Genomic DNA, 25235 nt, shown 5'->3' on the forward strand with positions numbered 1-25235 from the left:
ATTTAGCTTTTTAAATAGTAGGGGAATGAAATAACAGCTGATGCACAGTTCCTGTCAAGTTCTACATCCTTGATTACTGGCCATTTTTAAGCTGCTATGTTTTACCTTTTTTCTTCTGGATTAGAGCCTGCAGTTAGCAATGCTGTTTGCTGCAAGGATCTTTCATACCCTCTGAAGGGTACAGACTTTCTGTGTCTGTACCACACACGCAAATTGTACGAGGATAAACTGTGCAAAGTTCTACATTACAGCATTAAGAAGGGGTCAGTCTCCAGGTCTAGAGAATTTAACCTGTCTAAGCACAGCAGCTGCAGCAGGGATAGTAAAAAGCAAATGGTTAACCACTTCTGTTTGGGTTTATAACAGCACCTGCAGCTTACTGTGTGGACAAGCATTGCCACAGCTTGGAAAAACTGTTTAATTTGATTTCCTCAAAATTTAGAAAAATAAAGAAGCATAGGTAAAGCTCTAGGCCTCTGGCCTTTTCCTTGTGTGCTCTCTGCCTTTGCTATTTACAGGCAGGAGGGCAAAGACTGTGTTTCATGGTCTGTTCTGCCAAACGCTAATGGAGCAAAGCACTGGGGATTCAGTGGGAATTAAAGTAATTATGACTGGCATCCTGAGAAACAAAAGTATATGTCTAGAGAACTGCAGGAGAAAACTGTAGGGAGAGACTCTAAGGAGGAAAAAAATTGTACTTTTTTTATTAATTAGCATGCAGAAAAATATATGGCACTTTTGTTTTCTCTTCATAGGACTAATTTAAATCTAGCCAAACTGACTCAGTTTTTCAGTACACTCAGTTCTGTGCTGGAATATCGTGCTATAGTTGTGGAGGCCTTCAAAGAAATGAGCCGGTTCACTGTGAATGACAGTGTTCTCTCAAACAAAGAGATCCTGCTGCTGCTGCATAAGTGGAGCATCATCGAAAAAGACCTCCGACTGCAAGAGGATGTGCAGACCCTTGTTCAGAAATACCAAATCAAAGAGTTGCTCAGTAAGTACTAGAATACTTCAGGAAAGTATGTTGTTGAGGTTGTTACAGCTAACCGTACAAGTGAGGCAAACTTCATAAGAAGTAGTATTAATGACTTTTGCTGCACAATCTGATATAGCTTGGGGGAGGGGGAATGGAAATGGAAAGCCATTTTTTGAGGTCTTCGGTGGTAGTGATTTCTGTCTTCGGCACAATTCTGGAAGCTTTGGAGAAACACAGTTTTTAAAAGGGAACGAGCTTTAAAATGAAACTTAGTTGCAAGTCTAGTGTCAGGCTTTGAAAAATTATATTCTTAAATGAAATCTTGAAAAAAAAACCAGTGCCTGGAGGCTTTGTGCTCAAAGATGTGAATCATTCTGAATGTGGATGGGGAATCTGAAAGTGAAATATGGGTAAAACTATCAGTAAAGGAAGCAAAAATGAAACAATTAATTTTTCTTACTGTCATCAGTGTTGGAAGAAAGCAAAAATACATTTGGACTTGTATGACTTCTCTTGTTACCTCTGTGAATAAAATGTACAAGGAACTTGGTAGGGGATGGTGTTAGACAATGCTGGTTTCCTGCAAATACAACAACTGCTTTTGGTGCACATTAAAACTTCTGTAGGTTTCTCTAAATGTTCTGTATCAGTTAAACTAACTATTAAAATATCACTGTATTTAAGGGATACTCTAAAAGCTTTAGAAAAACTAAAGTTTTTCACACCCTTTTAGTGTCTTTCTGAGGATGGAGTGCATGGAGCTCTGCCTGGGGATGGATGAGGAGCCGACTGAGAGCTTATGGGTCAGGATTAAAGGGAGGAGAAGGACAGGAGACGTTATAGTGGGGGTCTGCTACAGACCACCCGACCAGGAAGACCAAGCAGATGAGGTCCTCTAGAGACAGATAGGAGCAGCCTCATGTTCACAAGCCCTGGTCCTCGTGGGGAACAGAACTACCCCAATATCTGTTAGAGGGACAACACAAGCAGGGCATAAGCAATCAGGAGGTTCCTGGAATGCACTGATGATAATTCCAAGTGGTAGAGGAGCCAACGAGGAGAGGTGCTATGCTGGACCTTGTTCTCACCAACCAGGAGGGTCTGGTGGGGAATGTGAAGCTCAAGGGCAGCTTTGGCTGCAGTGACCATGAAACGGTGGAGTTCAGAATTCTTATGGCAGCGAGGAGAGTGTGCAGCAAGCTTGCTACCCTGGACTTCAGGAGAGCAGACTTTGGCCTGTTCAGGGATCTGCTTGGCAGAGTAACATGGGATAAGTCCCTGGAGGGACAAAGGGCCAAAGAAAGCTGGTTAATATTCAAGGATCACCTCCTCCAGGCTCGGAAGCAATCCATCTTGACAAAGAAGTCGGGCAAAAACGCCAGGAGGCCTGCATGGATGAACAAGGAGCTCCTGGACAAGCTCAAACACAAAAAGGAAGCCTACAGAGGGTGGAAGCGAGGACAGATAGCCTGGGAGGGATACAGAGAAATTATCCGAGCAGCCAGGGATCAGGTTAGGAAGGCCAAAGCCCTGACAAACAAATCTAGCCAAGGACATCAAGGGCAACAAGAAAACCTTGTGTAGGTATGTTGGTGATAAAAGGAAGACTAGGGAAAATGTGGGCCCTCTCCAGAAGGAAACAGGAGACCTGGTTACATGGGATATGGAGAAGGTTGGGGTACTCAGTGACTTTTTTGCCTCAGTCTTCATTGGCAAGGGCTCCAGCCACAACATCTAAGATGAAGAAGGCAAAGGTGGGGATTAGGAGAATGAAGAGCTATCCACTGTAGAAGATCAGGTTTGAGACCATCTAAGGTTGGGACTGGGTGATCTTTAAGGTCCCTTCCAATCCAAACCATTCTGTGATGATTTTTAGAGAGTTATTATAGTGACATCCGTAACTTACTGTATGGGTGGTTTTTAAAAAATCTGTTGCTTCAAGCCTCAGGAGCTTATAAGCACTTAGAAAAGCTGGATCCTCATCTGAAATTTTGTTTCTGAGGTTAAATTTCAAGAGTAGTCCCCAGCCCCCATAGCCCCTGGGGAGAAAACGCTGAAATGCATTTAGTTCATTTTAAGCTGCAGAGTGCGACATAATTGAAATTTCTGGTTATTTTATCAACAGCTTCTCGAAAGCAGATTGCCGTATAAATGCTGTGTGGTGTGGTGGCAGCAAAGTGCTGCTGCTGTTTGGGAGCTTCGCTGCTCCCGGTGACACAGGCAGCGTCTAAGAGAGGGCAACCCTGCACCAACAGGGTTGGGCTGCCTGTCTCTTCCCTGGGGGTGTGAAAAATTCACGTGCCCTTGGTTTGACAGCGCCTCGGCCGGCCACGCAGCCGGGGTGCGGCCGTGCTGGAGGAAGGCAGACTCCTCCGCTTTAGCCTGCGCCGTTCTAAAGCGGCGTCGCTGTGCAGAGGCCTCCGTCCCCGGGCGGGCGCCTGCTGCGCCTGCGCTAGCCCGGAGAACAGCGGCTGGAGGGTTTCTCACGGGGTGGGTGTGAATTACGTAGCCTTACCGACCAAACTACGTCTCGCGGACCTGCGAGATACTGCCTCGGCTTCGCGGGGCTGTGGGCCGGGGCCTGGGGGGCATTACTGCTCCCCTCAAAGTTAGGTGATCCAGTTCAGAAAAGCGTTTCAGCCTGGGAGTCGCTGGGAGCTGCCCGTAACCCGTTCACTCTGATTTGCATAGTCCCAATTAGGCTGCTAAATGAGGCTAGTAGTTCTCCTTTTAGCAAACGGAACAACACACGATACCGTCTTTCTTGCACGATTTTGGACCAAGAAAATCCTTTGGAATATCTGATGTTTGTTTTGGTGGTGTTTTTCTTCTTACAGAAAATATTAAAGAAAAGAACAAATCTCAAGTCTCATCTCATGCATATCATCACATTCGTAAGAAGGATCAGATAGAAAGAGAAGACGACACTGCGGCAGACCTGAAAGTCGCTGAGCTGGAGAAATGCAGAGATCACCTGAATTCCATATTTGCCCACTGGCAGCCTGTTTTCCCAGCGCCACCTCCCAAACACCAAGGGGAGTCCCTCAAATCTTCTGACCTTGTGGATGAAACAGACGGTCTTACCTGTGCGTCCACTTTCTTAGTAGCTAAGTGGCTCCTGAAGTCCATGGTTGAGCACAGCCTCAATATGCAAAACGTATCGTTAACTCTGCGGTGGCTACAGAATTGCATCTTGCCACATCCAGTGGTGGTGCAGGAGATACTCAGGGATGAGACACTGAGGAACAACATCTTCAAGTTTTATACCCAGACCTGCGAGGCCAGCAGCGGGACGGCTGGATTCCTTAAAGAGCTCTGTTCGTTCAGTTCAGTCATGCTTCACCTAATGGATGCTCAGGGCCTGACCAACAACAGCTTTCACAAACTTGTGAAAACATTGTGCCTGTCAGCAATGACGGAAGAGGATGTGAACAAGAAAGGTAACTCATCTTTTCACTCACCTTACAAGGTGGTAATGGGAGAAAGTAGGTAGTTCCATGTTTTTTTTTTTTAATTCATCAAAACAGTTTAAAGTTTGCCCGTGCCTCTTAGTGCTCATAACTTCAAAAGTAAAAGATATGTCTGTGGTGGTATGGGCACTGGGGTTGGTAGCACAGAATAGGGTCACTCTGTAGGGGTTTCTGATAGTACAACAGTCATACTTCCTCAAAGAAACTTTCTTTTCTAGGACTAAAATGGAGTTCAGTGAGGTATGAAAAATATAATCCCAAGAGGAAAAATAGTCTGCAATAAATGAGTCCATGTGGGCATGGGTTCTGATCCATCTGCTGTTCAATGTTATCATTTGATTGCAAAAGCCACAGGTCAGATTTCCAACTTTTTTATTTGAAGAGGTCAGAAGATTGTGCTAACAAGAAACTATTTTCTTTCCTTAATGCAAGGAGCATTGTTAGCTTTGCATGGGCAAAAACTCCACAAATTTTCCATCTAGAAAGAGAGTTAGGAAACTGTTTTAAAACATAGGTCTTGGAGGTAAAATGGTTTGGTTTTGTATTACTGTGTGGAAATAGAAGAACATCTGTTCTGATTTTTCTCTAATTTTTCTTCCACAGCTGTTTGTGTATTCCTGACTTCTGTTTACATTGGGGACATATGGCTTGGAGCACAGGAGCCAGATATGTTAATAACCCATGTCAAATTGATCTGCAGTAGTACAGATGATAAATTAAACAATGATGACTTGGAAACTCATAAACAAGGAGAAGAAACTATTATGCCTCTTTGCAAAACCCTTTACTTGGCTACATTGGGGCATTAATTCAGTGAACTGACACTTAATCTTTAATGTTATATGCTCTACCGTTGTTGCTGCGAGCCATGAAACTCTCTTGAACTGTTCTCCATACAAATCTCACTTGTTTTGTCATAAAGATCAATATTTTATTACTTTGTGCAAACTCAGAGGGGGAAGATTGTATTCATCATCTCTCAGTGGAACATTAAAACTATAATTTCCCTTTTCTTGAACAGTATGGGGCACTGGATGTTATTTATATAATTTTTATTACAAGCATTTTTAACTTTATGAAGAACAGAAAAAGACTGATTAGTGCATTGCCTGTGGACTTTATTTCAGTCCCCATGTAGTTAAAATCCATCCTTTCTCCAATATAAGATGGGGAAGAAAGACTGCAGAACTTCACCACAATGTGGTCTAAGTGCAACAAACGAGTAGTCAGAGGTTTAGCCACAATGATTTACTATTTCTGGAAAAACCCAGTTTCTTTCATGATATATGATACCAAAACCAGTATGAATAGAAGACTGAACACTGGAATCATGATGGTCTGGGATTCTTCTTGTTTTTAAATTAAATGGCTTTTGAAAGCATTTATATCTGAGCTAGTCTCTTTTTATTCTCCTTTCTGGTTGGTTTTTTTTTTGTTTGTTTGTTTGTTTTTGTTTTTTTTTTTAATTAAAAAAAGCCTTGATCACCACTGCTGGGACTTGCAACAAGGGCCCATCTTCTCTCCATTCTGAAAAGATGAGAGATGGAACTAAACCCCAAATAACTTGCCGCTCATTGATTATACATGTTTTTTATTGCAAATTCTCTGTGAAATCTGATAAATATTTCTTGAATGTGGCCTTGAGGGCAGTTTAACATATCATTCCAGATATGCAAACAGGCAGAGCCTGAACTTGAACCTTTGAAATGTAAAACAGGATTTATTAAACTGACTTGTGAATCTGTGCTATACTGAGGTACTTTATACAAATTCTGTACAGGGAAAAAAAGTCAGAGATGAACACTTTTTGTGCTGTTTATTTAATTTGTTTTTTAAATAAAAAAACATGAGACGCAAATAATGAGGATTGCTTCTACATCTAAATGTTCTTGTCCACAAGAAGCCATAGTATCTGTATCAAGACTTGATTTAAAAATAACACATTTATTGAAAAAGCTGCAAGCCCATTAAAGGCTAAATTTTGTGTCATATAAAATCCCTAGGGTCTGACATCAGGAAATCTTTGTGATGAAAAGAACTTATTTTACTTACTTAAAAAAAAAAAAAAAAACAGGCAAAATGAAACCAAAGGGGTTCCAAAATGAAAGATGTCTTTCCATCTCATCTAACTGGAAAAGAAGATGCTCATGGCACATAGGGAAGGGAGTTTTTTAGCTGTCTTGAGGGACTGGGGATATCTAACACTGGTTTATAGTATGATTTGCTTGAGAGAATTAAAGAAATTAGTTAAGACTGTTCAACCAACCTAAGGACAGTAATGCAGAAACATATTTTCTCTACACCAATCTATTGGCAATAAATTAAATCAATTTTCCCTAAGTTGAGTCTGTTTTTCCCATAATGGTAACTGGTAAACAATCTCCCTATCTTAATCCTGACCTATGAACATTTTCATCCCATTTTCCCCCCTGTCCTGCTGAAGGGGGAGTGAGAGGGCAGCTAGGTAGACATCTGCCAGCCAGCCAAGGCCAACCCACCAAAACCTGTAAGGTGGTGTAGCTCCTTCGGATCCCTTAGTAAAGTAACAAAACCCAAATCCTAAGTGCCACAGCCCAGTTGTTACACACTCTCCAGCAAGCTGCAAGCCCAGGATGTTTTTGGGTGTGTGCTTGCATGCCTTGCAATAGCCTTTCACGTGCCCTTTGGCCATGTTTGCTTAAAAAAATAAATTGTGTAACTGTGGATAGACAATGTCATAAATATATGAAATTTTGGAATCACACTATCACCTACTCCAGGCTTTCAAAGATCATGTCTGTCCCCAGAAATCCATAAATAGGAAATATTAGCTCTGCTTTTTTTTTTTTTCAATCAGTTGGAAGAGTTATTCTTGAGTGAGATCTCATTCTAGAAACTGGTTCAGCAGATGCAAACAGGCATGCTAAATTGCTTAGGCTTCAACAGCTATTTGCACACCTTAGTACTTCTCTCTGCAGCTGGACATAGTGATTTTTGAATGCAGTTTTGTCACTGCTAAAACAAAGAGGATAATTTTCAAGCCTATAGTGGGCTTTCTCTAATGAGATGCACGGTGCTGTGGAAGTGGAAAGCAGTATCGGGAGACGGTGACTACGACGAGGGCCCGTCGTGCACACGGGCATGCCTTCCTTACAGAGTGCATCTAAATCCTGACCGATTGCGCTTGAATCTGCCCTAAGGGCTCATCCTCGATGAGTTGCCAATGGTCTTAAGTATTTGGAAAGGCCCAGCAGTGAGTGCTTTCTCCCTAGCTTGTAATGTCTTGTTAGTATCTCCAATACTATTACCAAAATACTCAAGGTTGGAGGATTGTTCATATGCATTTTTCTTCTTTTGAAATGGTAGTTTTGGAAACAGAAAGAGAAAACGAATGCAAGTGAATTGACAATTTAAAGCTACCAGCCTGTCATGTAAAAGATATGCAGCTCATGTATGCTTATCAGTAAAGAATGTAGCTGTGCACATGGGAACTCTAAGGCTTAATCTCTCACTGCCTCTGAGCCTCGATATATTCCAGTAATGTGGCAATTAAAAGATTATTATGAAATCCTTGTGGAGATAATTGTTAAATATCTTTAAAAGCCATACATAGTTAGGAGTTGAATGATGTGTATATGTGAATTACTGCCAAAATAATCAAAATGCATTCTAATAAATTATATAGATGGAGAATCATTGTTTTAAGAAATAAAGCTTGATTAACATAAATTTTGGAGAGCATTTGGAAATGGAAAAATTGCTCCATATATGAACCCGCATTTTAAAAGAAGGAGTTTCTACAATTTAACCCAAGTTACTCACTTTGATGCTGTTGTGATGAGAACCATGTGGATGAAGCTCTAGAGCGCTCTGTGCCAGGCCCAGTGGTCTGGGCTGCCCTCACAGAAGTCATTGCCAGGTCAGGCCTTTTAAGCCTTTTACTCAAAATTCACAAAAAATCGGTGAAGTCAACAGCCCGGAAGAGCACAGTGCTTCCTGTTGTACCCGATGTGTAGAGCACGTAGAGTTTGAGTTGCAGGTGGGGCCTCTCAGGATTTGAAACGGATCTTGGCGACGGGCCGCTGGTGCCAGTGCTGAAGATGAGGACATCTGACACGTTAGCGGGAGAAGACTTCACATGGCACGAGCGACTGGGCAGAACGCTGTGGCTTTTGTGGGGGCAGTGGTTTGGGGTAATATTTTTGTAGAAGTCAGCCATGTCTTTGAACCAGCAGCATCAGCTGATTTGGGTCACACTTTGCTGACTGGTGGGTGCAGCTTTTCAGGCATCCACGGATGCTGCAGACCACCCAGGGAAGGCCTCTGAGGGAAGGGGAAATAAAGTGCTCGCTGTGGAGAGCAAAGCACTGGAAGGGCCTTGAAACTGGAATGTATGGAAATGTTGCAGAAGGAAATGCATTTCTCTCTCTTCTTCTCCCCTTCTCCCATGTTAGGTGCTATAAGGTAGGCCTGCATTTTGCATATTATTTATTACTGTTTATTTACTTTGTACTATACACCTTCATTTCTGTGCAGTTTGAAACGGGAAAAAAAAAAAAGTCTTTTCAGTGGTTATGTACTTATGTTCCAGTGGAACTAATGAAAGAACACCCATCGTTACGAATGGGAGTATTCACATCTTGCAGAAATCCCCTTAGAACCCATTTGTAGAGAAGAGGTTCTTGAAAATCAGGGTGACCCGAGTCTGTCATGAGTCAGGGAGGAGGATGCCGGAGGAGACTGTGCCAGCAGGCAGTGCAGAACTGCTGCAGGAGAGATGTTCTAGCTCAGGGTAGACGGACATGGCAGTAATGATTGAAGTGCAGTTGCTGCATCCTTGAGGAGGAAAACGGGTCCAGATGGTCAGACCCTCTTCAGACTGTCTTTGATGACCCTGTGTGATTGCAGTGGGGCTAGAGGTAACTGTCCCAGTTTGCAGCGGGAGAGCTGGTGCCAACAAGGGAGCTGGTTCACGTCTCTTGTAAGAACTACCTCAGCTCCAGCAAAAGGTGGGGGTATCTGAGGGCAGGGGAAGGCTGTTGTGGCCATCTGAGTTGACTGATGGAAATGTCTGGTTCTCTGATACATCTCCGTCCATGTGGCACCTTCAGTTCCTGCAGCCTTTCCTTGTTTTCTCAGACTCAGTCTGACTCAACAGACTTTACACCTTGACAGGTTTCCAAGCCCAACACCAGTAGTAGTCAGTTTGCTCAAAAAACAAACTGTAGAAGTGTTTATCTCAGAGATTTAAAAATTTGAAGATTAAAAAAACCCCACAATACAAACATATGCCTGGTGGTTTGGTCTGTCTCTTCTGTTTAAGGCTTTTTTAACGCAGCCCAGCCCACCCAGTCTCTGGTAACATCATAGCCCACACTCCCTGTACACAGCAGAAGGCTGCTCTGGCAGTGCTTCACTGTAGGAATTTTTGCTGCCTGCTTGGGGAAGTGGAATTTCTAAGCTTCTCCTCAAGTTTCAAACGAATTTTGTCTTGTCCTCAGCCCAGCAACTAGCTGTGCAGCCTTAACATCCATTCCAGCCCTCGCTGCCATCCTCAGCCCGACTCTGCAGTCCCAGCTTCTTGCTTACCAGAGGTCGAAGGGTTCTTCACCCTCTCGTGGACCTTCGCCTGGTTCTGCCTGGATTTGGTGGAGCTCCACAGGTGAGGAGAGGTGGAGAGAGCAGAGGCCACTGAAGAGGGAGGGAGTGCAGGTGGCCCTTGTGACTCCACTCCAGCTGAGCTAAACCTGTCCTCTCCACCCCACCGGGAAGCTGCTGTGACCCTCATGGAGGGCTGTAGCTTCTGTTTAACTATTTGTCAGCTGAAGCTGAAAGCAGGCAACTTGTGCAGAAATGCAATGTTGCTTTTGTAGTTTTGCCAGCATTTTCCTTCGATACCAAATATAGTAAACACACTTCTCTTTTTCTAATGCCTGGGTAACTAACAGATACCATTTCAAGATTGTTTGACATTAAGAGTTTATTTTCTGTCTACCATTTCAAAATGGAAGCAAAAAGTAATCGGTTATTGGTAGCAAAACTGCATTTCTGGCCAATAGGTAAATCTAATTACCTTCCACACTAAGACACCCACTTGAGATAATTAGTGCTGCCATTAGCTTTTCAAAGGCTGTTCTAGGTAAACAATGTTTTAATAAATTTTAAGTAACCCAAATATTTTTTGCAATAAAAAAATAAATAATAGACATACTCAACTCTTGAGGCAACTGCTGAGCTTCAAGTCAGTGAAGCAAGTTGTAACCCTTCTAAAAGCAAAGTTTTATTGTCGATGTTGCACTTGACATTGTTGCTCATTTTTCAGAGGATGACCAAGCTGAAGTGTCACTGAGATGCAACTGATGAGTGTGACCTGAGGACAGAGCCAGAAATAAGAAATAGATGACTCGTGGCTCTCATGATACATAAACAATGTTGGTTATGCTGCCTGCTCAGTAAGATCAATGGGATGCTGCTTGCTTTCACAGCAAGACAACACAGTGAAAACTGATGCTGCAGAGACACCCCTGAGGATAACAGGACACAGTGTGCATTCAGGTGAACTCTTTACAGGACTTGGGGTGTAACTGGTATAGACTTCCTGCTGGAGCCATAAATCTGGTCTCAGCCAAATGGGTCTTAATGAGAACCACTCAATCGGCAGCACACACTTTGCACCACATAACTGGGAGAGGAGTTTGAGTCGGAATCCTTACTTTAAAGACAGAGAAATTTTACAGTCATCATCATCATCAGGATCTAAAATGTTGATCTCAAATGCTGATCAGGCAACTCCAGCAACGTTGCTCAGATATGGCTGTGAGGGCTTCCTCTTAATGCATCCAGGATTTTCAAGTTTGTCCTTTGTTGAAAGAAATTTTTCTTTTCCTTCTTCTCCTGAACTAATTCAGGTTTGTGGTATCAGCATTTAATAGGCAGTCACAGCACGGAGCTCTTCTCTGCAGTCAGAACCGTATTGCTGTTTTTGTTAACCTGTTCCAGTTTTAACTCCAGCTCAGATCCTTCCATGAATACCAGTTTCATCTGAGAGGGAGGTAGGTGATTGAGAAGCAACCACATCTGAGTACGGGCTACTGAGATCATCGCAGTGAGGCTGTTCACTACTGGAACTGCTTTCTTCTATCTGGTTCCCTACAGTCACTTGTCTGTAATGTGTGGAGAGAAAAAAAAAAAAAAGCAGTTAACAGAGATACCTGTTTGGAAGACAGATAGCAGCAGTTTCATAAGGAAGTACATTATCAAAGTTTTAAAAGACATAGAAGGTGGTTTTTCTAACAGAAAAGACATTGAATCCATCAAGAGACATGCTTTTGGACTTCAGCATTCCTTATCCACCACGAGAACCAAGTCCGTACCTGGAAATGGAGTATGACCAACAGCAAAAGTGTGAGCTGTGTCTGCTATGTGGTGACTCCCCCTCTCCCACTCAAGATGGGACTTCAGTCCAGCCCTTAAGCTTGATTCTTTAGCTGGCTTTTTAAAGAGGAAGCTAGAAACTTTGCTATGACTTGCTCTGTACCAAGGGTGAAGGGAACTGTCATGGGAACTGCCATTTCCTCATGGGAAAGAGAAGAGGGATAAGAGCTTTGTGCGACTGTGAACGGGTGACACAAGGGACAAGAACGAGAGAGATGCGTGATACTTGGGAGAAACTCCCTGACACTGGGTTTGGGAAAAGACAAGACACAGCTCTAAGGGCTGGGGGGATCTGAGCAAGAAAATGAGACAGACCTAAAAAGGAATGGGTAGGATTAGGGTAGCAGGAAACTTCCAGTGTACAAATAATAACAATACAAAGATGTGTGATTCTGCCAGAAAAATGAGTTAGTGGTGGAGTGGAGGGGGCAATGATATGAGAACAGCAGAGCACACCCTGCCTCCTCCTCCCCTGAGCCCTTTCCCAGCAGCTTCCCAAACTTCACCCTTGAAAAATAAATAGCAGATGAGTCCTGGCCTAGAAGCAATAAGTTCCATTCAGTATGGCTGAACACAAGATCCCGACTACTACTACATCCTTAGGGCTTCAAAGGTGGGGAGGAAAATTACATTGGGAAGAAAACGTAACCCAAAAGCAAGAAGGGAAATGGAAAATTTTTGAAAAGTCTTATTAATGTCCTGGAGCCATGGCTTCAGAGATGAGAAAGAAGCCATCTTTGACTGAAAGCCAGTGTTTCAGTGGCTAGACAAATGTAACAACCAAAATATAGAAAACAAGATAAAGTAAATGGGATGAAAAGAAAAATAATTCTTTTTAATACTTCTGAGGAAGGGAAATATAAACTTTGTAACTTCAAATTTATATTCGTTGCTAATGAAACCTTAAAATATTTGTGCCTGACAATTAACACAACAGGGATTTTGCGTAATGGTAATTCAAAAAACCAAAACAAAACCCAAAAGTCTCAGCAACGGGCCCACCACAGGCAGGCAGATTTGAGGGTTTTTTTGCTATGATGCAGGCATATTCAAGATATCTCGCTTCTCTCTGACAGAAGCAAGACAGAAATCCTCTTACCAAAATAGGACGTTTTCTTTCCAGTCCGTTAAGTAGCTAAATATCATCAGCTAGCTATTCATATTTTAAAATCAGCTGGAGAACTTGCATTCCAGAGACCTGGAGACTGTCTGAGGAGAACTCTGTCCGGCTCTTGTCAATCGTTAACCATCCCTGGAACAGCAGGGAAGGAGGCTGGAAGAGCCTTAGCGTCCCAATACTCAAAGAGAGCGAACTGGTCAAGCCAGGTCACTATAAGGCAGTGCAACTGACCTCAGCCCCAGGCAAAATCGTGGAAATAAAACTAAGATAAGATACAACTGAAAAAGTATTTCAAAGGACAGAAAAACTAATTCCAGACAGTGTAGTTTTATAGAAAGACAGGTACGGTGAAAAATGTCTGATGTCAGATAGTACAGTTGTTCGTAGGACATTATTTGAATGCATGGCTTGAGTTATTTCACTCTCTTGATTGTCACTTGTAAATGTCTTTCCGGTCATTGCTAGATGGAAGCCTTTCTGTGTTATTTAAAACCATTAAACAGTTTGAAAACAAAAAGCCCCATCATTTCAGTTTGTAGGAGAAAGGGCAAAAACTAGGAAGAACTTCAGAAAGCAACGGAGTGCACCTTAATGCTAACGCAGCCAGCCTGCTCCCCAGTACCTCAGCAGTGAGGTCCCACTGCACAGCCCAGCTGGGTGGGCGTTTGCCTGGTGGCACCAGACTTGGAGAATGTCCGAGCAGCAGCCACAGAGGGGCATGTTCTGACCTCGCAGCCAGCAAACGGTGTCCTCTCAGCTGCAGAGTCTCGGTGCATGGGATGTCTGGAGGGAGGCTGGCTGCTGGCAAACAACCCCTGGCCCTGGCTTTGTGCTCACACATCCATTCACGCAGTGGCTGGTGCTAAACAAAACCCCAGCCTGTTAGTTTTCACTTGGAGTTATCGGTTATCTCTGAACAACCTCAGCACCACCCTACCAAGTGTGACACCAATCCCAGGCCTCTCTCCCGTGGCATGATACCCGCTAAAACATATGGAGTATGTTTCTTTAGATGACAGGAGTGAGAATACTTTTATGTGAAGATACTGTAATTTGAGCTCTAGTGGCCTAAGCCTTATAACAGGCTTTGATGGTTCATAGCTAACCTTTTTTTACAGTCTCTGCTCCTGTGGGTCTGACAGCTGCTCACATCAGAGGGAGCTGGTTCTGTCAACATAAAAAGAGAAAGTTCTCCTAATGATGGAGGTGTGAAAGGCCACTTTATCCCTTGAAACCAGAGGCTTGAGAATAGCAAGATTTATTATCTGCTTTTGAGACTAAATTCAGAAACTACTGGGGAGAAATGGGGATAGATCCGCAGGAAGCCATCTGTAAAGGCTTAGCTGTCTCAGCTTCTGACACAAGCAATGATGCTGTAATCTATGCAGACAAGTCATGTAGACCTCAAATACTGGTCTTGTGAGAGTCCCAACCACGAGATTTAAGTACCACTGAGAAACCGTGTTCTTTCTGAGCTCTTAACCGATCTTGGCTAGGAAGTTCAAGATACCTAGGTGTGAGGATATCTCATTACCACTAGTGAGAGACAACAGGTAGAGATCACAGTTGAGAATATCTTAAGTGAGTTTATAGACAGACAAATTACCTTGATTCCATGAAACAGTCTACTGTGACGGGAAGAGAGGGCTAAAGAAAGTAGAGAACAGGAGCAACTGCCTTAAGAAAGCAGAAAACAGGAGCGTCTGCTTAGCTGGAGAAGTCCTCTTATGAGGATGTTCTTACTATAGTATTAAAAAGGACTTCCTCTTCCCCAAAGACAAGGTAGCATGCTCAAGTAGAGCTATGACATGTCTTACTGTCATCTGGAAGAATATGATGCCTTGAGTGTCAGATTCACTGCTGTTGTGTACAGGAATAGGTACTTTTTTTGTTATTGTAATATTTGGTGGTTATAATGTTCACTAATGAATATTAAAATCTTGAAGGTAAGCTAAAAAAAAAACCAAAACAACCCTCTGAAAACTATCTGCCCTCATGTGTGATCTAGAATATTGATATAGATTTTTTTTCTGTCCTAGGGACAAAAACCCCTGAGCTGTCAAATATCCAAATTAGTTCCCCAGTTCCAGGAATGAAGCAGCTGTTGCAATTGATCTGGATAGAACAAAAAATTGAAAGAGCACATGGACATTGTACAGTCTGCCCACCGAATCAGTGGTTATCTGTCTGTCCATAAAGAAAACTCTCACCTGCAAACTGAGAAGAAAGATGGCTGTAGAACAAGTGTTTTCAAGCCAACTCCCACATCTCTGTTTGGCAAGTGGAAACCTCAAACTGTGTTACCATATGCCCCAGAAATGTTGGGTAAAAGTTGGTGGTAGTCAGGGGGAAAAAATATCTAAATGCTGCATTGGGTTTCTTATTGCAAGAAAGCTGTCTGAAGCCAGCAAGGCTCATGCTACCAAGGAGTCCAGGGTCCCTTGCCTGAGCCCCTCTGAGACCATTATGACAGCAAGAAATGTGGACAAAGGATGAGACAGATCTCCAACTCTCTGGGTACCTTTTTTTTTTTTTTTTTTTTTTTTTCAAATTACACTGCCTGGTAGGAAAGTGATAGCCAGAAGAAGATTTTGGATGTCCACAGCAGTCTCAGTCACAGCTGTCAGGAAAGCACAGCCTCCAGTGAAATGCATGGGAAACCAGTGTGTCCTCTTGAGAGGTCCAGGAAGAAGCTTCCCCTGCCCCCCTTCCACTGCGTGAAATTCCAGCCTTGGCTGAGAACTGTCTCCAGCCACTAACCCTTATTTTTATGTATCATTTTGGATGACAAGAAACATAGCTGAAGCAAATTATTAATAGTGGCTCTTGATTACAACAGCAGTGTGGTAATCAACTGCCTTGGCATGCTAATGGGTTAGAAATAATTGGTCCTGTGCCCCAAACCTTTTTTCTTTGTTTATTTCTGTAGGGGTAGTTGTAATGGTGACAAAAGGGACTGGGACATGAATTCCCTGCTGCAGCTCTCTTGCAGGCATCAACCCTCCCCCCCCTCCCGAACTCACTCATCTGACTTGGCACCGAATTACTCTGTATTGCAGAGAAGAGTGTGGTGCAATCAGATCCTGGATTCAGGTCCAGGACCCCTCAGTGTCTAAGGATTATGCTGTGGCATAAGTAGCTCTAATTGTTGCATATGCCTTTCAGGGGACACTTTTGACACTGACTTCTTTTCTGTGCAGACAGGCAGGTAAAAGTCAGCAGACTATACTGTCCTATTTAGCCCTTGCCAAAACAGTAAGACCTTGGTGTACAGAGTGGTGGAAGAGATATAATCACGGCATGTTCTACAAGGCCAAGATGTCACCTTCAGGGACCCCTCAGAGATACAGCTGACAATGAAGACAGCTCACATGCAGTGGGGGGGGTGGGGGGTTGCTCGACAGTCATCTGAAGCAAGAAAGTAGACTTACGAACTGCCAGACCTGAAAGCACGCTTTTTTCACCAGGCGGTTGAGCAAGCTGGAAGAGTACACGCTGCCCTATATGCCCCAGGGCTTGACAGAGAGATGGATGAGCACAGAAACAGTGAAGGTAAAAGTTCTCCAGCCTTGACCAGTGACGTGTATGTACGTTTGTTGGGTGAATGTATCAGAATTATCACAGGAAAAGAGACAGGAGATTTCAATATAGAAATTAGATGATTGCCATGCCAAGAGGAATGGATGGATTTCATAAAAAGAAGATGACAGGGGAGGATGTTGGATGTTAACAAGAAGAACTTCTTTCAGGCACCCCACATTGTTTTATTGCTGGAATGGGGAGACCTGTAATTGGAGTGGGGGTTAAAAACCAAGTGGAACTCAATCAGAAAGGGCAAGTTTGGGGAGGGTGGTGTGTTGAATAGTCTCTTCAGTCCTAAAATTATTTTCTTACAGTACGTTTCAAGCCTAGAAAAATATAGCAAGACAGGATGATTTCAAAGCCTAAGCAAATCTCATCCAGTATGGCTTTCCATTAATGATTCCTGGGCTCTCCACAAAACATTCCTAGACTTACCCTGCTCACAACAGCTCTTTCAATGGGCAAAACTGAATAGGGATAAATATGGATATTTTTAAGCCAAGTATTTCACTCAGTAACATGATGCAAAAGTGAAAATTTAAAAAAATTAATATTTTTGTTTCAGTTTTCCAAACACTCTGAGATTTTCATGTATATAGACTTCTCCTGCCAGCTTTTTAGGAACAGTGAATTAATGGGAACATGCCTCTGTTACCCTGTAATTTTATGTTCATTTCCATGTGTTTCTTGTTTTGTTAGCTTGCCTCCTGCTTTGTGGTTTATTTGGGCAAGTTGCCTTTTTTATTGTTGTTGTTACCTTTTGTGAGCATGCCAGAGGCTGTAGGGTGCCAATAAATTAGAATATTAGTGCTCCTTTTTACTGCCATATTATACTTGTTTCCCTCTGCTTGTTTGTGACCTAATCTTGAACCTCTGCCTGATCTGCTGAGCTGAATTTTCTGCGTCCTGATCAGATTAGGAGGAGCAGTGGGCAAATGCATCCTTGTTTGCATAAAACATGTTTGCCAGAAAAACTAGCAGCAAACAAAGTAAACCAAATGTAGAAAGCTGCAAACAGAAACCTGTCCTTAGACAAAGTTCAAAATCACAGGCAGCGTTAGACCCACATTCCCATTCAACCTGTGGGTGCTGCACATCAGCAGGCGCTGTGTCTCCATCGGGCACATCCACTGCAGCTGCTGTCACAGGACAGGGTCTGTAAACTTTTAGGAGACTGGGGACACGCCTGTCAACAGTGAGCTGTTTATGCAGCCTCTCTTTTCAGCCATGGAGGTTTCAGGTGCAAATACGCTACTAGAGCAGATTAGCTATTCCATCTATCTGCCCCTGCAAGACATTTCCGTTTCAAGCCCAGCTGTAAAAACAGTCTGGATGACACGAACGCGGGGCTCTGGGATAGAGCTAGATACGCTGCACACACTCGGGCCTGAAGATGCTGTTCTGCTTTACTGGGCTACTCACCAGCCCATACCCAACTCTGTCTCCATAATGCCGAATAATACTCTACTGAAATTTAAATTAAGGTACTCAGTTAAGAGTGACAGAATCACACCTGTAAACTTGAAACACTAATGACATGGCCTGAGCCCAATGCCAGGAGATTCTGTCCCAACAGAAAATCCGGTTTGACCATGTTGTCTCACTCCTAAACTGACTGGTACTGTGAATGCTACACATCCATGACTGACAGGTGCTTCGAGTCATTTCACATCCACACTTTCAACTGATTAATACTCTAAGTGTATTTGTAGTTTTGCTATGGGCTTACTACGCTGAAGGACAGAAGTTCAGACATGGACCATCTTTGGGAAGGAAGGTATTGCCACACGCCTGACAGGCCTTGCAAAACAAACCCAAAACAAAACAAAACAAAACAAATCCAACAAACAAACAAAAGCAAAAGGAAAATTTGCCCAGATCTTCAGCTAACTATAGATCAATAATTTCACTGAGTTAATTTAGCCTACAAGAACTTAAAAGTGTTTAGGGACTGAGTCATACACTTATTTTAGGCAAGAAAGAAGCTTGCCTAACCTCCTGCATAACAGGCCAGAGAATGATGGAGCATAGGCTCCTCACAGTAATTTTTGGATGAATGTAAATGCATGTTTTTCAGACATACAGTCATCAAGTGAAAAAGGAATTAATCACAACCCATTTAATATTCTAAATTGTTCCAGTGAGTCATTATCCTCACATAAAATATGCGGTACATCTGAGTTTGTGTAGCATCAGCTTCCAGCCGTTGCATTTTAGGACGGTACTTTACCATCTGATAGTTATCATGGGGCTCCTGAATTGCACACTCGTGTTCTAAAAGATGCAGTCAGTTCACAGGGAGCATCTTTGAGCCACTGCTCCTTGAAAAACTAATTGATTTGAGTTGATTTCTCTCACTGTAGAATGCATTTCTGGAACTCAAATCAGTTTTTTCCCCAATACCTCCCAATTTCTTTAAAACCCCTTTTAAGGAGTGCATTCTAACATAAGTACAACATTCTTGGGGTGATCTAAGCAATGGCACACATACTATTATCTTCCTGATCTTACTAATAGATTTTCTCTTATTTTGACCAAGGCTTACAGAATTGCTTTGGGAGCTTGTGTTCACCTGCTTTGCCACCATGTTTCCTACTTCATTCTCAGGTGTGGTTTGCAAGAAGTATTCCCCCATTCTGTGTGTAAAAGAGACACTCTTACTTCCATAGTATGCAACCTGGATAGCTGGCACAGGTAAAATGCATGCTCTTTGCCAACATACAAAGCAGTCGAGACTACTCTGTCTGTCCTTGTGGTTTACCATTCCCCCATCTTTCTGTCACCTGCAAACCCCATCTGTTATGGACTTATTTTCATCCAAGTGATTAATACAGACAGTGAATAGCTCTGAGTTGAGAGACACTCAAACCAAATAATAACAGAAAAAGTGTCATCTCTGTGTGTAATTATAAATGTTGTAATTGCTGAAGCACTTGAAGCAGTGAATGACTGTTCCATGCGGATTATTTTATCACACTGATCTATACTTACTTTATCTCTGGTTGTACTTACTTTACTGGAGTTGATCCAGAGCGGGACATATACAGTAAAATAAGGAAAAGAAACGTCACAAACGCAGCAAGCCCAACCCAAAAGGCTATGACAATAGAATCTGTGGACACAACACAGTAATTCTGTCACTGGTACCATAGCAAATATAAAACACAGCAATATAATTTATGATCTCTAAGAAAGATATGTCATTTAATTAATTCAATTTAATTAAACCCTTGAAAGAGAGCAATCTGAGTGCCAATTTGTTAAAAGTATTAAGAGCCTCCTAGCAGTTTCTTGTAACAGTGCATTGCCAGGGCTGGGGAAGAGGTTGGGGAAAAAAATCTAGTAAGTGTGATGGTGACTAGCACTCTGCATACATTTAAAAGGTAATACTGAGCACTGATGGTTTTCTCAGTCTCAGCTGTTTGCAGGGGATACAGCTTCTTTTACAAAATCCCAGTGCGGTAAGCAGTGTGGTACTCAAGACTGAGCCATTACTGCTCATTGCATAGCCAAATCCCGCTCTTAAGTGAAAAAGTACAACAATCTCCAGTCTTTAAGGTGATGCTTTTAGGGAGGGAATTCTAGACTTGAAAACATTTTATACCAAGAGAAATACTACAGAAAGCTTGTTGAGAAGTGCCTGGGACCCTCACAGCACATCAGTCCAGGGGAAGAGAATGTGAACCTTCCCCTGTTGAGCTGCAATACTTCAGTAATCAACATAAAATAGTTCAAAATGCAATTTACTTTATCAGGACTAAGTGGTTTCTTTAAGGAACAATGGATTCCTAGCACCAAAGTACGGGTTCACAATTGGTTTAAACCAGCCTAAAATCCTGCCCCTGCTGCTATCCCCAATTCAGATGAAAACTTTGGGGTTTTTTAATTAATAAAAGAAAAAAAAGATGAACTGACCCCTGATCTGGGTGACCAGTGCTATGGGGAGTATGAGCTGGTTGGGGGAGAAAAGGGAGTTGCTCTTTCATGAATGAAGGCTATGGTGCTGCTGAAATGACTGCCTCAGTTAGGGGCTTGCTGTTAGATGGGGTGGATCTGCAGCTGCCCCAGTAGCACACTTGGTCACTGGTTCACAAACACTCCTTGCTGGGATCAGCGTGGTTGTGGTGAGGGTCCCAGTTAAAGCCTTGAAAAGGTCGGGTGTTCTGCAGAACACAAGTCGAGAGATGCCCTGAATTCATAACCGGCTACTTGCTTAGACTGAGGTGAAAAAGAAGGGTCATTGACCCCAGAGACAAATATTGACCAAGATAAATCTTCCATCTGAAAGGACAGAAAACATTGTGTTCTTTGAAACAGGTCCAATATGTTTGATTAGGTGTTTCTTTGTGAAAAAGTTCAGAACGTGTTGTCATCAGAGCCACAAAGAGATTAGGGGGAATTATTCCAGTTCCTTTTAAACCTAAAACCAGATCTGACCCATCTGGAGTCTTATCAGAAAGCTGAATTTTGGCTGGGCTACTGAGAAATAAGAATGTGGAAGGTCAGATTTTTTTATTCTCCCTCTGTTAAAAAAAGTTATACTGAGCTTTAATTCAGAGGATGGTAAATTAACTTGAGGGACAATATTCTGACCTACTTTTCCCAAACTTATTATGGGAAAAAGCAATGGGGTGCTACTGGCCAACCCCAACTTCCCAAGTGAGAATTAGGGGACTTCTGCTTAAAACAAAACAAAACAAAACAAACAAAAAAAAAAAAACAAGCTCATGGTCCAGTGATATTCTGAGAAGCTCAAAGTTTTGAAGTGTTCAAAGCCATCATGACAGAAACAAATTATAGAATTCCCTATCAGAGCTATTTTGGTTTAATCTTTTAAAAGCAGCTTTAGTACAATTCATGGAATTCACTGAAGCTAACCAAATTTGCTCCAGGTCTCAGGGGGAAGTCTGAAGTCTTGAGGGATAAACAGCAACTTCCTGTTTTTAAAGTCTTACAATTAGGATTTTTTTAAAACTCAGACAACATATTTTAACAATCTATAGAAAGCTTTTCTATTGATAAATTTTACAGTCACCTTTTTTGTGTGTGTGCCTGTTTTTAAATAGCCTATTAGTCCATGGGCTAATTAAGCTTTTTATTATTTTGAAAGAAAATGAAGAGAGCCACACACCACTATTAATAGAAAGCAAACCCATGACTTTATAGCTGGATTTAGATTCATTTTCATGAGACAAACACGGTCTCATGATGCTTCAGGGACAGGCCATATAACAGAGGAATGAAAGTGCAGAGACTCAGGTCTCTGTTTTACATTAAGTAATAGCAAAAAAAACCAAACCCAAACAACCAACAAAAAAAAAAAAAACAGGCAAAATTGAATTAGGGAGCTATAATCCCATTCCAAGGTTGTGACAGCCATATGATTCATTTGGGCTGATTCAGCAATGCACCTCAAGAAACACTCAGGTGTAATTGCAGTCAATCAGCAGAGGCGCTCTGGAACATCAGTACAGCTGTTATTGTAATCCTGGAGGTATCCTACATTTTGCCAAACTTGGAGTGTTTGTGGCTATCTGAGGAGAAATTATCACATTTCATCTCCAGCACAAAGGGCAAGGACTTGCTGAACTCACTTTGTCTACACAGTTCCAAACACATGAAGACAATAATCCCAACAATGGATTTTGAAGGTGTAAGAATGTAAATATTATGCAAAGACAGGAAAACCTACAAAGTATATTCACTGCTTGACTAGTGCTTTTATTCAAAACAGGGAAAAAACTAACCAGCTGTGGAATTATATTCCTTTATGTTTTCTTTATAACTTTTAACTCACTGTTCTCCCACTGGTATTTGGAGAAAGAAGAATAGAAGTACGAAGATGATGCTATCTCCATTCCTCCTAGACTACTGACACGGAAAACCATCTATTTTTAGAGGAAGAAAAAACAAAAACAAAAAACAAAACAAACCCAACCCCCCCCCCCCCAAACAGTTTCACTTCCCAAGCTATCAGAAAACCAAGTCCAACATTTTTAGTTCAGAAATTGTTACAGCCAATGTGGGGTCTTTTAAAGACACAAATCATGGAGCAGAACTCCATTTTGACAAGCTGCCTAGAAATATCTTACGTAAACAGCTGCCCCAGGGAACTGAAATTGCCTTAATGTTAACCAGCTGAGGGGGAAAAAAAGTACATCCCAAACCCTACACTTGCATCTTTTTCTTCTTTGCCTGGGAGCTGAGCCGCTACAATACAGAAGCCTGTTTTTCTGCAGATTTTTTTCCCAAAGCTGAGCCCAAATGTGATTTCCTTTGGTGCCCGACAGGGCCTTCTTGTCTGCAAAGGTCTTCACTCACAATGTTCTTCCTCTACTATCTAGTCACAAGCTGTAGGAACTTGCAGGTTCCTTTATATATTTTATACCTTTGAGGCCTCTACTCCTTTGTAACTAGATCATGTTGGAGTTACTGTAGGAGCAGAGGAGATGCAAAAACATGAAGTATGATTGCATAAATCATCTCCTTATAATATAAAAAGATCTGAAAGGTGGAAGACATCCCTACTTCTTTAGGGGGAAAGAACAACAAAAGAGTACTAAGAGATCGATTCACTCTGCTTTTTTAATGGAAATAGCGCTTCTGAACTCATTAGAAGTCACACACTTGTGTGTTGCAATTCCCTCCATGAAACTATCAACAAATTTAAAGTAAATTAAACAGAAGGTGAGAATCTCCTCTCAGAAGCACAATTTCTACAAGTTTCAAGAAAATGGCCAGCTGGGTAAAGAGAAATATCTTTTAAATTGCCATGGAGGGAAATGCTGTAACACAAGCTCCATCTCTATTATGTATCAGGCAACCCAAATGTTGGGAAGATGTCATTAATGAGAAAAAAGGGGAAGGCTTTAAGTCCTGATTTTTGGTTTTTTTTTTGCAAAGCCAGCCACATGCTGGGGACTTAAAGCTAGCTTAACACAGTGGCTTGGGGTTTCCCTGGTGGAGTTTGGATGTAGTTACCTGCCCTAACTTTAAAATTAAGATAATTAGAGAAGCTGCTCGTAACCTGCCTGATGCCAGCACCACCAAATGTTGCTCTACAGCATTATGGAGCAAGAGTTTATATATGGAAGGATGTGGATATTTACACCACCTTCTTTAAGGTATGGTGCTCTAAGTTTGGAGGCAGTAAATCCTAGGCTCGTCAGCGTGGACAGAAAAGCTTTTCTAGAGGCAGTGCAGAATAATATTTTCTTGGTCTCATAGGGCAAGTAAAGGACACGAAGCCCCTAACATTGTCAGTTCAATCTTCACTATTAGAAAGACAGTTTCTTGTGCTGTTGATTAGAGACATGAAAATATTTTTAAAGACTGTCATGTTTTCTTTACAGACCAGATCACTATAATAACCTTGGGGAAAGCAATTTTAGCCTCTGAAACCGCATCTTAACAGTTGTAGTTGTCTTTGGTAAACTACATAGCAACCAGTAAAGCCCATAGCTTTCTCACTCAAATGAGGACACAACCATAGGTAGATTCTTGGCAGAAACTGAGGGAAAACGCTGCCTGCAGCCTAAGTGACTCAAATATGCCTACTCACTCTCCCTCGATTTTCGTCAGTCCATCCAACTACACTTGGTTAATCCCTCATGACATGGCTTGTCATTTTATCAAAACCTAATCAATGCAGCTGTATTAGAAAAAAACAAACAAACAAACAAACTTGCCACTTTAAGTAGCCGTAAAAAGACATTGCCATCTCATTGTGTGAAACCAAGTGTGAAATGGAATTAATTGTTGCAGGGTGAATTTGATGAATGCTATTTCATATTATATACTTTGAAAAGAAACTTCTAAACTCAGCAGAATCATCTTGCACAGTAATAAAGTATTTTGACAGTAATGTATATTATTACTTTATCTTACCATTCAGTAGCACTAAATCAAAGGAGGAAAGGTAATAGAATATGTTTTCATATTGTTGTTCCTGACTAGCAGAAACATACACTTCTTTTACTAAGGTTTTAAATGTTTATCAGTTGTAATGTGAACCTTACATCCCAAAACAAAAACACGATAGTGTTACGAAAAGCTCTGCTCATTCAACTTTTCTGATAGTAGTATGCAGGTAACTAACACACCAAGCTACAGATTTGCAAGTCATCAGGTTGCCAGTTAGCAAATGCCGAAAAAATACTTTGTCCTTCTAAATAAAAGTTAGTATCAGTAGCCTTACAGTTTCAAAAACTGTAAGATAAAGCAAAGAGTTTCACTGTTAGTAATAACTGCTATTAGAGCACAGTCAGTTTGGAAGGCAGACACCCACCCATACAAACCACGCACATACAGTCTGGCATGGACTCTATAGCAAGGAAAACAAAAAATAAGTCAGTGAGACAGGCTATGCAACTTTTTTCCTGTACTAGATTAGCATCTACTACTCTACAATACTTACATTTATTAACCTTCAACTTGCTTCCATCTACTGGAATTGGATCTATATAATCCCAATAATATTCATACGACCAAAAGTACTCAGAGGAGTTTGTTCGGTTAGCCATTTCAGTAGTGCATTTTAAACCAGCTCAGAACTCCAACCAAATACTTTTTTTCATTGTACTTCAGCGCCCTCAGAAAGAGATTGCATAACTGATGCCTATGTAAATCACTCTGGGGTCCTGCAGCTCAAGGACTGCCTTGGTACTAAAAA

The 25235-nt window shown here is 41.9% G+C and overlaps 2 protein-coding genes across 2 annotated transcripts in view; one reads left to right on the top strand and one right to left on the bottom strand.

Annotated features, from left to right (window-relative positions):
• Positions 1–5841, top strand: part of URB1 (URB1 ribosome biogenesis homolog) — a 57361-nt gene extending 51520 nt beyond the window's left edge. The window contains exons 37-39 of the mRNA XM_042788638.1: positions 756–997; positions 3817–4419; positions 5053–5841. Coding sequence (XP_042644572.1) covers positions 756–997; positions 3817–4419; positions 5053–5258 — 1051 coding nt within the window. The 3' untranslated portion in view covers positions 5259–5841. The remainder of the gene's footprint in view (positions 1–755; positions 998–3816; positions 4420–5052) is intronic.
• A 4242-nt stretch (positions 5842–10083) lies between these two features.
• LOC116965892 (melanocortin 2 receptor accessory protein) lies at positions 10084–25096 on the bottom strand. The gene is made up of 3 exons (XM_033011377.2): positions 24981–25096; positions 19577–19676; positions 10084–11591 (listed from the first exon to the last, which is right to left on the bottom strand). Exons 1-3 carry the CDS (start codon positions 25084–25086, stop codon positions 11441–11443), a joined length of 357 nt encoding a protein of 118 aa, XP_032867268.1. The 5' UTR covers positions 25087–25096; the 3' UTR covers positions 10084–11440.
• Positions 25097–25235: the final 139 nt, after the last annotated feature.

This window comes from Tyto alba, unplaced genomic scaffold, assembly GCF_018691265.1.
Source record: "Tyto alba isolate M040663 unplaced genomic scaffold, T.alba_DEE_v4.0 Super-Scaffold_14, whole genome shotgun sequence".
Classification (NCBI taxonomy): domain Eukaryota; kingdom Metazoa; phylum Chordata; class Aves; order Strigiformes; family Tytonidae; genus Tyto; species Tyto alba.

Bases quoted from the DNA above. Each gene is read 5' to 3' on its own strand.
- LOC116965892 (XM_033011377.2), bottom strand. From the start codon at position 25,086: ATGGCTAACCGAACAAACTCCTCTGAGTACTTTTGGTCGTATGAATAT. The intron at 19,677-24,980 runs GTAAGTATTGTA...TTGTGTCCACAG, and splicing joins CAAGTTGAAGGTTAATAAAT to ATTCTATTGTCATAGCCTTT. The intron at 11,592-19,576 runs GTAAGTACAACC...CACACATTACAG, and splicing joins TCTGGATCAACTCCAGTAAA to ACAAGTGACTGTAGGGAACC.